Source organism: Xiphophorus maculatus, chromosome 6 (assembly GCF_002775205.1).
Source record: "Xiphophorus maculatus strain JP 163 A chromosome 6, X_maculatus-5.0-male, whole genome shotgun sequence".
Classification (NCBI taxonomy): Eukaryota; Metazoa; Chordata; class Actinopteri; order Cyprinodontiformes; family Poeciliidae; genus Xiphophorus; species Xiphophorus maculatus.
In genome coordinates, this window is record NC_036448.1 from 22,422,682 (window position 1) to 22,438,772 (window position 16,091).

The following is a 16,091-nucleotide window of genomic DNA, read 5'->3' on the forward strand; positions in this document are numbered from 1 at the left end:
AAACTTAAGGATGAGCAAATATGTTGGCCATATTGATTAAACTCAATCTGCATGCGATCATTTTTGAATTTTTCTTTACCCCCAACATCCTTTTTTGCTTATGTTCAACGCATGTTTTTTGGCATCCGATGCACATCCATGCCATTGACTCTCTATGATGATAGTGGAGTTGTGTCTTTAGCTGGCAGGATGTGATCACAGATTAGCTGCTTTTCTATTTCCATGCCTCTAACATCATGAAACAATAGCCCCAACCAATCTTGCTGCTTCCGAAAAATACAGATGATTTGACATCACACCATTTAATGGTAAAGAAGCTTATTCTGCGGCTCTGCCTTCCCCGCCGTAGCTCGTCGGCTCCCCTCTGCACGGCCTTTGTGATGGATGCCGACTAATCTGTCTTGAGATGGGCTGTGATCAGAGAAAAGAATGGAGGCTGACTCACATCAAAGAACATCTCAGAATACACCTGGAGATAATACTACTCTGAATACTCGGCGTGTCACTCATGTTAGATCACAGCTGTCTTGAACACAAAGCCCCGATGACTTAGCGGAGTGGCGTCTTCAAAGCCACGAGCTAGCACAATGGCCATAACTGTGCAGGGAGAGATTGTTTGGCTGTCAAATAGTCAAAAAAGGAAGCACAGCATTGTTTGCTGTTTTATTATTGGATACAGATGTCCTTACTTCATGCAGTTTATTGAGGAGAGCATAGGTTTATGGTTTTAAGGTGAAAAACAAATGCCACTTAGCGTGAAAAGAGGAATAAGAGGGGTCAGGACTCTTTAGGCTACTGGTATAACATTGTGTTGTTCTGTTAGTTTAGGAAAACATCTGCTGAAATTGAAGCATTTCTGGTTACAGTGTGGGATTTTCTCGCTCCTTCAAGATGTTTTTCAGCATCTCCCCAGAATTTTACTTGACACATGACAGTTGAATGATATAATAAAATTCACACAAAATGTTAAAATCTACAGCTCTGAAAAAAGACCCCTTAAAATGATCAGTTTGTCTGATTTTACTATTTATAGGTTTATGTTGGAGTAAAATTAACATTATTCTTTTATTCTATGAACTACTGACAACATGTCTCTGAAATTCAAAGCACAAAATTTTGTATTTGTTTGCAGAAATTGAGAAATGGTCAAAACAACAAAAAAGATGCAGTGCTTTCAAACCTCAAATAATGCAAAGAAAACAAGTTCATATTCATTTACAGTAGAAACAACAATACTAATGTTTTAACTCGGGAAGAGTTCAGGAATCAATATTTGATGGAAGAACTATGAAGTTTCCAATGGGACTCAGTTCAGTGGGATCTTATTTTTTTCTAGAGCTGTATATGTGGAATGTGCTCAACAAAGCAACATTTGTTTGCAACATTGCTCTATTTTAATTATGATGTGAAGACTTAAGCAAAGACATAGGGCAAATGTTGCTGCGGTTTTCAAGAGAGTTTATTCGATAGAATATAAATCTTCATTCACAACAGGCTCATGTTGCTCAGGTAGAAGCTGCAGTCAGCTCTCTAACACTTACAGCCCACTAACTCGATTTAAAACAGCATTACTTTAATAAGTGTAGTGGTTGGTGCTTCTTTGTCAATCAATCAGCTTAACATTATTTCGCAGAGCACTTTATTCCCATAAGTGTTACATGAAGTGCTTTACAGAGGGTAATCTCTTGTGGCAAATCTTATAAAACTGCTTACAATGTTAACACAGCCATGTTGCTTGTTCATGCATGTTCTACAAAAACCAGGGAGTGTAGTGGAAACACTTTGCTAACATTAAAGGGTCAGGCTGTGAATCAAATGGTAGAATAAGCTCAGTTAATTATTCAAAGTAGTTTAAAAAGTTTATCTAAAGAAACCCAGCTGATTGCATCAGATAGTGCATTGAATATTTTATTGTGTGAAATTTATCTGACATTTTTGACTGACTTTTCTTGGGTTAACTTCCAAAAAATATTATTTGGTATTTTAGAAAAATGTAGACAAGTAGACATGTGAAAACGTACATTATACTACATATACAAGTATGTTGTTTGTAGTAAAATATCACAATTCCAAACAATTTCCATTTAAGTGAACTAAATATTTTGGGTCTACTTTGTGTGTTTCAGACCTTGGCATAATAGTTTTGCCTCTACCAACTTGTGCTTGTATCAAGTGTTTTCAAAATGTTTATACACATTGCTTTGGAAAGCAAGTTATGACAAAATAAATCCTTGAGTTTTGTAAAGCTACAATCCTTCTTTTGCAACCATCTCCTTCAGCTTTGTCTTTTTTGTGTTGATATTGTGAAATCCAACAATCAAAAGCATTTAAAATTGGAAAATACAGTGGTGAACTGATCAGCAACAAGAAATTTAAAGGCCATTGCAAATTTATTTACGTCTTTCAAGATCTGAATATGTTAAAATGATTGACAGAAGAACTACAACATAAAAAGCTGTTTTATTGCATTCATGTGGATCAAAAAATTGCAAATAGGCAAGTCCAGATACACAAATACGACAACATTAATGCCTAACAATGTATACAATAAATATTGCATGCAAGTTTTCGTTCAATCAGCCAGTCAAATTTAGCAAACATGTTACACAAACCCAAAGTTTGTGTTGCTTTATTAATTGCAGACCATCTTTTGCACTTTCTCCTGAGTCTCTTCCTCAGCTCTGATGGGAACTGTGTTGCCAGTCATAAACTGACAACACGTGTATGATTGATGAAACCCATTAATGTTCCGACGCATTCATCAAAGTCGTTTAAAGCCACGAGAACATCCTACAGACGGCCAAAAAATATGCACTTTGGGTTTACCGCCAGAGGTGACTGTGAGGGCCCACGCCCATCACAACATCAGTCAGAGCGCTCATTAGGAATGCGGTTACATGTTCGATCAAATATATGACTGCCTTTTAATCAGGTGGCTGCACCGGCTGCTTTGCATGCTGCTGCTTGGGGACAAGAAAGATCAATTGGCACAGGGCAGAAGTTGTGATTGGGTCTTTATCCCCATGAGAACTGGATTCATCCATCAAGTAGCAGTGAAGTTCAGTTAAAACACACTTAGTGTGCCACTCTCTCAATCGGCTGTCTGTATTTTCTTGTTGTTCCTAAACTTTAGGTATGTGATGTGGTTATAGAGTCCTTAGATGTACCATTGAATGCATGTTTGTTTGCTCTTTAAGATACATAATATGTAAATATTATGTAGAGATGTAATAACTACAACTGAAGAAAAGCGTTACTAAAAGGGTAAATGAATAACGAACATTTTAAATTTCTCATGAAATAATTTTACTTGACCGGCCGCTCCAAGAAAAGTTCACCATATGTTTTCTGTTTGTGGATAATGGCTGTTACTCTGGTTAAATAGAGCCACAAAGTATTAGACATTCTGACTCATAAACTTATTATTGCACTGAAAGTTAAGTAATTTCTACTGGAAACAGAGACCATGTTTTTGCAGTTTAAAGTTGACTTCTGCCTATTTGCGGTTTAGTATTTACAGATTCATATACTGACTGTGGAATGTAACTCCAAATTCTGCCTTTTCATACGGCATATCTCATATATTTTCAAGAAAATTCAGGTTGGGAAGCTGAAATACAGACACAGAGCTACCGCTCTTGCTGTTAACTGACATTTGCAAACCAGCCAATCCAGGAGAGCCATTCATTTTCCTTGTTGCTGATTGGCTGTACCCCCAAAAGCAGAGACAAGGAAGACTGTAAATACTAACTTCTGCAGTAGTGCTAACACAATTTATACTGTCTATATTAATGCATATTAAAATATGTTTGGTGTTTTAACTATTAAAATAGGCAGTTATAGTCTGTTTTTAGAGGGGGTGTCTAGTATTCACTGCTTTTAGTTACTTTTGGGCAGTTTTGGTCCCTAAGCCCTGTGAATATCAAGGGTGTACTGTATCAACTTATTTAAAACATGTTATTTGAAATAAATTGTCAGTTTATAGATACCAGGTACTGACAACTTTTTGAAAATGAAATAATGTGTGTAAATACTAAAAAAAATATGCCTTCCTCTACCTAAAGTAAGGCTTTATGTAGAAATTGAAGAGCCTGCAATTTCACCTACATATAACTCATTATTCCGACATTATTACCATCTTTCCATATGTCAGTTTTAATAATCACTCCCACTGCACTAGGTGACAGGAAGAGGGTTGTACTAAATGTAGCAATGTTTAAGACAAAGTGCTTGAGGCAAACACCTTCATTAAACTTTACAAGTTGAACATGTGGCGAGAATTGTATTAATTGGTACAAGCCTCGAAGAGTTTTGAACCTACAAGCTCTGCATCTTGATGAGGTAGAAGAAAAAAGAAAACACCTCGAGCAGGCCAAGAGGGTGCTGTGTGAGAATTGATCTGGTTTTAAAAAAAAAAAAACAGCATTATCAAGCATAAGCAGTACTATATTGTTGAGGGAGGCTGACCTACGGGGAGTGCTGCTTTTACAATGCAGTGAAAATATATTTGCCCTTTTTACAGATGTTTTTCTTATCAGTACTTGCTTTTTTGTTGGATTTCATTATTTTTGTCTTTGGGGAATTGACTTTATTCAGCGCATAATAGGATTTTCTGGCTTAAGCAGCCCATTTAGGGTCATGCTAGAGCATCTTAATCAGATTTAATTTCAGACTTTGACTGGACCACTCCAAATCCGTCTGCTTCAAAACTCAGTTGCACTTGAGCTTTGAATCGCAAAGGGAAGCTCCGACATTCTCCTTATGGATTTTCTGTTTGAGACCAAAATTCATGGGTCCATCAATTATGGCTAGATGTCCAGGCCCGGAAGCAGTGAAGCAGGCTAGAACCATCAAACTATCAACACCAATGCTCTGCTAGTTTTACACAAAGACAGACACCTTCTAGAAAAGTTCCACTTTTATTTCAGCTGTCCACAAAATATTTTTTGGACCATGATGTTTTCTACAATCTACTCAATGTGAGGCCAGCATCATGTTTTATCTTGAAATTCTACCATGGATGCTATTTTTTCCCAGTTTCTTATCAATGAATCATAAACACTGGCTTTAACTAAGCCAGTGAGGAGTCTTGTGAAAAACTCTTATAGAAATTTGGTAGAAATTTAAAAAACACATAAATAAAATGCTTACATGTGTAAAGTATGTGTAAAAAAATTTTTTGTTGTTGCTATTCTTGATTTTTCGTTCATATATTTCACTGATCTTGTGGGGTTTACTTGCTTTAGCTCTGCATAGCTCCACATGATATGACGCTTCAAGTGTCATGTCCTTTTAAGACATGACACTTGACACAACCTGGCTCAGTAACAGAGCCAGGTTGCAGTGGTAAAAATATGAACTACTTTCTGCTGTAACTGCAGTTCATTTAACTATTTGCAAGAAAAACTCATGTGACTTGTCCATCATACTTGATGGGCCTTTTGATCTCGAAATGACGCCAGAGTCGTCATCGTCTCAAAGTGCCGTTAGCTACCACCTCTTGGCAGACCTCACTGTGGAAGAGAAGCATCTTGAGATCCAGCCCAGTAGGAGACAAATTTTAAACAGTCATAGTCATTTTTATTTAATTTTGATTGGCCCAGAATCATCACTCACTGTAGCTTTAGGTACACAAAAAATATATATGCATACATTTATGGTCTTTGGCATGGGCTTGTTCAAGTTGGCTAAATGTGCGCAGTTATTTTTTTTTTCTGGCTTATTTTTTTCCTCGTGTCGCACCCAGGAGGGAAGGCGTACTCCATACTTTGAAAATCTCAGCTTTAAATAATCTTCTGTTTTTATTTTACTGTTTTTATTACCTCCTAAATGAGTTGTTCATGCAGTCTTGGAGTAATTTTGGTAGCCAGCCTATCATGGAAAGGTTCATCACCATTTCACCTCTTCTTGATTTATGGATAATTACTGTCAATGTAAATCTCTGGAGTCCCAAAGTCTTTGAAATGGCTTTGAAATGGCTTTCTAGGCAGATGAATGTCAAAACCTCTGATTTGTTCTTCAGGGTTGTTTTTCTGGGGGGTGCGGGGGAATCCGTTAACCTACTTCATACTGTCAGATTGATTCTATTGGAATGATTTAGGGAACTCAGCTTTACAATAAAAGGTGATTAATGAACATTAATTTATGACTTGAAGTGAGGATGTCTTATTCAGGTACAGAGCCAGGTTGTTGTTTTGAAAACCACATTTGGAATTTACTCTGGATGATCTGAAACATTAAAGTGTGACGATAAAGTGAAAAATGTACCCAACACTCATATTGTTAGGTACTTTTTAAATGGACAACATTTACGTTTATGAGGCATTCGGTGAAAATGACCATTTCTCTGTTAAAATGGCTTCAAAGTATCCAGGAAAACAGGAGAAGTGATTACATGGCATAGTTTAAACATGGTTGGAGGGAGGTTTGAAATAAAGCTCAGTACACACCCACTGAAATCCCCCCACTGAGTTAATCAAAGATGCTTCTGTTGCTCCTCCCTGCTGGACGTCAGTCAAATAAAAAAAACGTGCACGTCTGATGTTTATCCGGATCGTTTAATGAAGCCTTCTTTGTTACAATGTCACAAGGTTTAGGCCATTCTGACACTGAAATGAGCCCCACCATGCTGAGCTTAATGTTTTGAAGCTCCTCTGTTAGAAGTTGCAGCCGTGTTAAACTCCAAATGAACAGACATCCTGGCATTCTGACAGAAAATCTGCTTGCGTTTTTATTTTTTTTAGTGAACTCATCGAGGTATGAGTCCAGTTTGCTTAGATATGCCATGCCTGTCTTGAACTGAACTGCACACATCTTCTAATGAGGATTGCCTAGTAATAGTTACCTGAAGTGTTGGCTCACTCTTTACTTCCTCAAACATTTCTGCTGTCTCATTTTCCAAATAAAAATGCTCGTCATTCAATAGGAAAATATCTTGTTTTATTGTTCAGCAGTTGCTACTTTAAATTTCTTGTTAAGATCTCTTTGCAATAACCAACCGGAGATATTATAAATGGGCACATTTATCAACTTAAACAAACAATCCACCGTAAACGTCCTCTCACTCTCTCTCTTTGCATATCAGACTCAGTATTATAGTCTTCTATCGTTAATTTTTCTTCCCTTCCACAAATGAGGAAAGAATAGCATGCCAATTAATCTTCATCTAACACCCACAGTGCCTTGCAAACATCCTAGTATTACTGGCGCTTTCCTCATTTTTGGCACTGGTGCCTGTGCAGCCTCATTTATCTTCAGTGTTCTCGCTTCAACTGTCACACAGGCCAGGAAAAGAGGAAATCCAAGTCTTTGTGAGAATAAGAACAGTGATACAGTTTTAAAACCAGCCTCACAATAGTTCTTAATAGTCTCCTCCATGAGTGCACACAGTGCTGAATCAGTCTCAATATCGCCTGGGGTACATGGAGCTAACCTCTCCCCTCCTCACTCCTTACTACATTATGGAGATATAATGGGAAAAAGAGCGACAAGATTGCCATTTTGTTCCTGGCTCTAATTGCAGATTAAAGACAAAAAGTGAGTCCAGCTTGGGAAAATGTAACTACTTTGTCACTCGGCTTTCTGAAGAATGGATCCGCTATTAGCTTCACGTCGTGGCCTTCAGAGCAAATGGCTGTTTGAAGGCAGCGGGAGTCTGTTGCCATATGGCATGAGACAGTGACAAAATTGAATAAACAGAGGAGATTTGCGAAAACAAAGCAGCAGGAGAGCATCATTAGACAGCAGTTGTCCGCCAGAGAGGCTTCAATTCAGATAGGGAAAGGGGGTCACGCAGAGAGTAACAAAGTGCGAGAATCAGTGTGAGGGTTGCCATAGTTAATTTTTACACCGCTCGCTCCCTTCCAGCTACAGAGCAGCGGCAGACATCAGATGTGGCTATTACTTCAGTTCTCATGCTGTTTGCTCCACTTTTTTTTACTACATCGTGCATAAAACTATATGAAAATTGTCTCATCGGGTGGCACGGTAAGGCAGCGTTTATTGCCAAAATACCATAACAATAATGTCAAAAGTTGGGGTCAGCTTCAGGAGGCTTTTAAACAGGGTTAACGGATAGCAAATTTAGTCTTTACACTGCAAAAACACAAAATCTTACCAAGTAGTTCTGGTCTGCTTTCTAGGGCAAATATCTTAAAACACTTGAAATAAGACAAAACTAACTTACAAGTAACTTTTTAGGAAGAAAGTAGTGCTTTTTATTTTTCACCATAACCTTACGTACTCTTGAAACTTGCTGGAAGGTTTCTTTTAAGTTAGTTTTGTCTTACTTCAAGTGTATTAAAATATTTGCACTAGAAACTAAACCAAAAATACTTTGTAAAATTGTGTAAGTTTATTGTTGCATTGAGAATTAGCTGGTTTAGTGAACATCTTTATTGTCTAAAAGCCATGTTAAATAAAATCTGATCGTGAAAATGTTTTTAACACATACAGTACAGACCAAAAGTTTGGACACACCTTCTAATTCAATGGGTTTTCTTTATTTTCATGACTATTTATAAGGCAAGAAATCCCACTTATTAACCTGACAGGGCAACACCTATGAAGTGAAAACCATTTCAGGTGACGACCTCTTGAAGCTCATCAAGGAAATGCAGAGTGTGTGCAAAGCAGTAATCACAGCAAAAGGTTGCTACTTTGAAGAAACTAGAATATAAGGGGTATTTTCAGTTGTTTTACACTTTTTTGTTTAGTGCATATTTCCACATGTGTTATTCATAGTTTTGATGCCTTCAGTGTGAATCTACAATGTCAATAGTCATGAAAATAAAGGAAACTCATTGAATTAAAAGGTGTGTCCAAACTTTTGGTCTGTACTTTATATTGGCGTATCTAGTCAAACATTAAACACATATAGTCAAACATCAAGTCCAATCAGTCTGCTTCTGCTTCTATTTTGTAAAGTATGTTACTCAAGGTTGTAAATGTACAGTGTGCTTCTTCTGTGTTAAGAGAGAGAAATGTACCTTTGCCATTAAAATCAATGAAAAAATGATTAATCAGAAAGTTGGTCAGACTGCCCTGCGGTTGGAGCTATCCCAGGAAATCAGTATGCCAGTCAGTCTTCATCAGTGTAGACAGAAAATATGCAAATCTTGGCATGATGTTGAGTAATTCTGTAACGTTATTGTCATTGCCACAACTTTTAAATCGTACGTGTTAGCTAGCATGCTGGCGTGTAGCATCTTAATGTACCAGTTAAATTTGCATCTTTTAAGTTGAGCTCCAAAAACATAACATCACATACCTGTTAGGATTTATAGTCCTCATAATCTTAAGCACATTTATTTATTTATTTCACGTTTATATTGGACCAGAATCAGTTTTTCAGTTTTTAAGGAGAGAATAAGCTCACAGTGAGGTTAGATTATGTACAAAAAAGCAAACATTTTTGTGCCTCATGATTTGCAGCCTGAGAAATCAATAAAAGGCATCTCTGTACAAGAATATTATGATGCCCAAAGGAAATCAATAGAAGTTATTGTCTAACAGCCTGAAGTAAAAAATCACAGGAGGTTGTGACCCCTGTTGTTCAGTAATCTGAATAAAAACATTGGTCTTTAAAGACCAGAAAACATTTCTTGTGTAGGATAGATCACGCAAAGGACACGACTCTGCTTTGTTTCGAGATGCTAATAAAACAAATTTTTCAATTGCTTTTACATATTATGAATTAATTGTATTTGTGTGCACCTTTGTATGGATTTTTCTGAATACATAGCTTTAATGTTGGTTGAACTGGGACCTGCTTGCTATAACACATCAACTTGAAGTGGGTCAGTATAAACAGGTTGACTGTTTCAGTTCAGTGTTCACAGCTCTAATACGTCTGCCCCAAAATAATATAAGCTAATTTTAAATCATCAGGACCACTGATATATTTGGGTTATAGTGTCAGATCTTCCTAAGGATTTATACTTTCCTCAGCTTGGATAAGCCAAATAAAAACTAATGTGGTTCAGCCCAGGGTAGATTATCCCAGCCATCTCATTACATTGATTAGTCATTGCTACCGGCCTCATATCAGATCAATTTGGGTGTTTGGGGGGTCATTATGTCCACAAAGGTCTGATTGGGTGCTTTTTGTTTGTTTCCCCTGCCACAAAGGAAATTGGCCAAGAAGCGAAAGGAGACACTGAACAGCACCCGCCAAGAGATGACAGTTATGGTCAACTCCATGGACAAAAACTACACAGAGCAGGGCACCAACTGCGACGAGGCGCTGTCCTTCATGGATACGCACAACCACACCCTGAACACCCGCAGCGAATGCGCACTCACGCTCAACGGCCGGAGTGAGTGCACCCTCACCCTGAACGGCCGAGGTAAGATGGCTCCATGTAGGTGCTCTGGTTTATCTTTGTTTTTGTAAAATCACTAAGGTAGAGGTTAAGGTACTTATATCAAATCTGAACTGAATCATCAGCAAGTGGTATAAACGTGAAGCTAAAACTAAAGCACAGCTTTAGTTTGAATTCCCCAACAAGAAAAAAAAAAGTCAACACTCTGTATCTTTTTCTTAAGTGTTCTTTTCATTGTTCAATGCAGCTATAAAAAGTACATCCCATAATTTTTTTAACAAGGAACTTCTATTTTTGATTTTACTTAATCTAACACAAATTTCTCTAATTCTGTTCAAATAATCTGACTTTTCAAAAGCCACTTGAAGTGAAATGGATGAATTTCTGTGAATCATTTAGAAGAATCTAAATTAAATGTGACAAAACAACTTTCATTTTAAAAAGATAGTTTGATTCCTGTTACTACTTTAATCATAGCTTCATTTCTCACATTGCTTTTTAAATTCCTTCTTTTCTCAGATCAGATTTGTTCAATTAATTCTGCAATGCTTTAAATTTACCTCTAGAATTACCATTGCTTGTTTAATGGTGAAAACGCTTTAGAAAATCCTTGTTAACAGTCTGCTTGGAGTCTGGTAGTTAAATCAATAATTAAGCCATCATCAAATCCCAAACCAGACCTCAGAGCTTATCAGTAAACATTAGACAAGCCAGAAGTCTGTCTTCAGGTCATAAACTCAGCGCCGTGCTGTGTCCAATCCACCTGCCAACCAAAGTAAACACACCACATTTGCTCTCTTGCTGCAAACCTATTAGTTTTCCTCAGGTTATGTTGATAGACAGCTGAGCTAAATCGTTCACCCGGAGCTTGACCTGCTATAATCCCAGCCCCAAAACCATCAGATTAAAACCCCAACCACAGCCTCTGTTTCTGCTCCTTTCTGGGGGCTGAGCCCCAAAGATGCTTTGACCTTGATTAACTGTCTGTTGGGGTACTTGTTCAAATCTGGCCCTTCTGTCTGCCAGCGTAAATGATTTAACTGCTTCATTTTGCACTCTGCCTGTCATTGTGAAGTCTTCTCACTCTCTGTGACCTTACATTACTGTCAGGAGTGTCATTTAGGCTCAAAACATTACACATGACAGATTATATTCCTGAACATACTGTCCTCAAAACCCAAACCGTGCTACGCTCAGCAGTTGTTGATGTTGGATGAAAAGACAATGGCTATCCAGAGAGAAACTGACAGCACCCTAATTGCTTAAATAAATATTACATATAAGCCCACATAAGCACTGTGGTTATTTTCTGTATGAAGACTGCATGCAAGTAATGTATTAGTCTTATTAGATACTTAAGAGCTTTATTTTAAATTTGCTGTGATGGACATTTTCTAACAATCATCTGAGAAAATAGATTTTGAATTCCAGGTTGCATGCAGTCATTAGGGCTGTTAATGAGGCATTGAACTCATCTTTTTTTTTTTCAGGGAAATTATAAATCAATATTAAGATTCAAAATCAAGAATTTGATGCATAAGTTTGAATTATTATCTGCTGTTATTCTCCCAGAGTGAAAATTATTGGCATATGTGATTGTTTTCATTGAACCAATGCAACTTGAAAACATCATTTGAAAAACACATGTGAGGAATGATTTATAACCTTGTCAATAGGGAGGTAAAAAATTGTTATTGGCATTCCAACAATTGCACTTTTTTGACCAGCTTTTGGTTTTTAATTTTTTAAGTTAAAATAAATTTGACTGCAATTTGATCCCTTGAAATTGACCCCTGTCTCTTTAAGAAGCTCCTATTCTATCCAACATCTGCCTTCAGTTTGTCATCACAACTACGTTAAGCCTTTACATAGTTTCTAGTAGCGTTGCACTGAGAAGTAGCTTGTACAATGAGCTCAGCAGCCTTGCAGTTCTGCCAGGTGTTTACTAATTGCTGCTGCCGCTAGTCTGGAGGAGCTCAGTTGGGGACCGCATCTCCAAGGAAGAACTTTGAGTAAATAAGCGACGCACTGAATGAGTAAATGTTTAGGCACTCTGTAATGGTTGCCATGGGAGATTTAAAAAACATTTCAAACATGCATGATAGAATCAAAGCAACATTCCAGGAATGTTTTTAATGTGGAAATGACATTATAGTATCATATGAATCTTAAAAAAAGTTTTGTTTTATATAATAACCTTTTTTAGCACAAATATTTTTGGAAAAACAGATGTTCTCTGTCCAGCTAGACAGATGCTACAGGACAAAGATCCTAGGCACCCATCAAAACTGCTTTTGGAAACAGAATCAAGCTAAAGCTTCTGGAATCGTACCAAAATGACTGAATATGCTTAAATCCAGGCTCAGTGCCAGGGAGCCGACCAATTTAAATGAACACTACCATGTCTAATAGGAGTAGACAAAGGGACAAAATCCAACCAGAATTACACCAGAAGCCTGTTTATTGCTCCAAAAGTGAAGTGTGTACATATATCTGAGTATATTATATATTTATATGGTTTGACCTTGTTGGGTTTGGAAGAGATCCACCATAAATTCAGACTTGTTTTGAATGTTTTTGAAACTGTAAGTTGTATTTTCATCCCGTCCTCTATAAAAAAGCAGTTCAAATGCATATCTGAAAGTTCAAAATTATTAGTATTATTAGGACTGTTGCTCTAACCTCTAACTTTTTTTTATTTTTATTTTTTACTGTTATGGTTTATTTACCACTGTCAACATAGTGACGGTCAATTTCAGCAAGTATATAAAAGATACTATCAAACTTTCTGCTCTTTTATGCTACTTATTGTTTGTATCCAGTAATACTTTGATACAACCGTCTATCAGTGTTTTGTTGTTAGTCATTTTAATTAACTCAGTTCACAAAGTGGAAAAAATCCAACTTTTTAAAGTTTGAAAATCATTTTACATGGAAGTTTGACATTGTATGTGGAGAACATAACAAAATGGACATGCTGCTCATGTCCCAGGTGGAGAGACAGAATCTGTAGGTCCCACAGGGCAGAGGACACCAGGGCTATAGGTGCAGTTCCTGACTCTAATCACCCTTCTTGCAGTGCCTGCAAAACAGAACCCAGAGAGACAAGGACAAGGTGTCCTGGTGGAGGGTTTGTTCCAGCGCTACAGCAGCTTTGTGTCTGCTTTTTGGTTTCATAAACCGGAAAAATTAGAGAATTTGAGCAGAAAAACGTACAAAATCCAGTCTGAGGAGGCAGTTAGGACTTTCTAAAGGGAAATTGAATAATAATTCCACAGTATGTAGAAGTAAAACTAATTAACTCAAATTCAAGAGCATTAAAAATATTTTAAATCGCACAAATATTGAAATTTAAGTCTTCTTACTCTCTTGGTTTCTGGTCCCTTTGAGTGGACCGCATTAAAATTCATTTTCAGCGTCTCAGAAATATTTGTAACCACAACAATGTAGCAGAAGAGAAATGAAATGTTCTTAAAGTATTTTTTATCTGAAGGTAAGACATTTGATTTTTTTTTTTTTTACAGTATGTTCAGTGCATATTTACAGCATTTGAACATTTCTTCTGATGTTTTTTATTGGGAATGTATTGGAAAATTGTGAGCAAGAAGGAAAATTATTGATTTTTTTCAAGACCTTTCTGTGTGGCATGCAATTGTATTTAGACCCCTTTACCAGGTTAGCCCTAAATAAAATCCTTTGCAATACACTGCCTTCAGAAGTCAGAAAATTATTGAACAGAGTTCATGTGTGTGTAAATTAATCTCAGCATAAATATAGCGAGGACAGGATTATGCCACATTTTTCAGATTTTTTGTTGTAAGAAATTTTGAAAACCAAGTGATTTTTTTCTTCCAATTTATATTTGCCTGCTGTTTTGTATTATCTTTGCATATGATCTTTCACTGAAATGCATAAAAAAATATGAGTACTTTTACAAGCCACTTTGAAACTCCTAAGTTTTTGTTTTTTTCTTACACCGGTTGTGAATTTGTCCTGTTTTGCTTCATCTGCAGCTGGGTCATCCCCCTCCTCCTTCACGCTGCCAAAAGCCAACTCTCTGACATCGTCCATCCCCACAAACTCGTACTACCCAGGTAATCATGTTACCTTTTTCTCTGTTAAATCCTAAACCCAAAAAATGCTTCTGTTGCAGTCTGAACAGCAAAGCTGACATATTAAGTTAATAAAATCAGGAAAATTAAATGTCACGACAGATTAATAAGAGACAGCATTTTTACACAAGTTTTAATGAGTTTCACATTCTCTGTGAATCTTCATTCTTAATATAATTTACAAGCTGATCCTGCAACAAGTGACATAAACCTTTCCAACATATTTACATGCTTTTTTTTTTTAAAGGGTCTTACACAACGAGAAAGCAGACAGATTAAGTTTGGATGGGTTTTCACTCTGCTACATCCATGATCATGTTTTATAGCATCTCACCAAGATGGATTATTAAATGTTCGATTGAGTTTCTACAGAGAATACCCATAATTGTGTGTCTTTTGTAATTACTTCACAGCCCATTGATTAGATGGAGGAAATGTCAGTTAGATTCATAATCAGCTAAACTTGCTGTATAATTAGCTTTTCCAAAAATCATAATCTATTTCTCATTGTGTTGTTTGGCGAGAAACCAGGAAAAAGGACATATTTGTTCACTGCAAAAACACAAAATATTACCAAGTATTTTCGATCTACTTTCTTATCACACTTCCAAAAGACTAAACTAACTTACAAGTAACTTACTTTTCAGCAAGATATAGATGCTTACGTTTAATAATAATCTTTAATAGTGATTTTAAAAACAACAGTACTAGTCCACTGGAAGTTTGCTTCATATAACATTTTTCCCATGTTATAAGTGGAAAAAAATCTGCCAGTGGAACTAGTACTTTTTAAAAAAATCAATATTAAGGAATTATTTACCTAAAACATTATTATTGATTCACTTGAATAAAACTATATCTTTCTGAAAAGTTACTTGTAGGTTAATTTTATCTTATTTCAGATATTTAACCTTGAAACTAGACAAAAAAAATACTTGGTATAATTTTGTTTTGCAGTGTTTAGTTTTGATTTTGGATTGGTTTGATGTTTTTTTTCACTGCCATTCTTTTCTCCTCCAATCTGCACTCGTTTGAGCAGATCCCTTTGTGCCAACGGCTATCTTAGGTGAGATAAATTCTTTTTTTTTTCTTCCAAATTATTGTTGCAGTAAAAGTCTGTTGCATTCATACAACTAAACCCAACAAAAAAACACACATTTTAAAATTATTTTCAAACTTGGATAACTAAAGATGGCTTCCTCACCTCCATACCTGCCTGCTGCTTCCTCCTCTCCTCTTTTAACCCTTTCCACACCCCACCTTCCTCCCTCCTCCTTGACCAACAGGGGGAGCTCCTCTCTCGCACTGGGGCTGGCTTCACTACATCACATCCGCATTGTGTGTTGTGCGTGTGATGTCACTTACGTGTTTGACCTCTCATATGCATGGACTAGACATGTGGGGGGAGTGTGTTTAGGGGGCAACAGGAGGGCGGTGGGGGCGGCAAATCTTTCCACAGCAGCTGCACAGAGGCACTAAAACACTTCCTCGTTGCCCCCGTTTTTCTAGAAAAGCAAAATCCAAACATTTGGCCCAAACACTTTACAGGTACAACTAAATACATCAGAATATGATTGAACAAAACATTTACTTTAGTAATATAATTAAGTAAAACTGATGTGGTATGGAATTTTTTTACACTGAATGATGCATTAAA

The 16,091-nt window shown here is 36.8% G+C and overlaps 1 protein-coding gene across 11 annotated transcripts in view; it reads left to right on the forward strand.

The window, feature by feature from the left end:
- The window catches only part of ptprm (protein tyrosine phosphatase, receptor type M), a 197,334-nt gene that overhangs the window by 129,565 nt on the left and 51,678 nt on the right, over positions 1–16,091 (forward strand). For 8 of the 11 annotated variants that reach the window (XM_023335485.1, XM_023335484.1, XM_023335486.1 and 5 more), the window contains 3 exons: positions 10,129–10,346; positions 14,336–14,416; positions 15,474–15,500. In XM_023335485.1, the coding sequence (XP_023191253.1) occupies positions 10,129–10,346; positions 14,336–14,416; positions 15,474–15,500 (326 nt within the window). The remainder of the gene's footprint in view (positions 1–10,128; positions 10,347–14,335; positions 14,417–15,473; positions 15,501–16,091) is intronic. The other 3 variants (XM_023335491.1, XM_023335492.1, XM_023335495.1) reach the window with 1 other exon arrangement.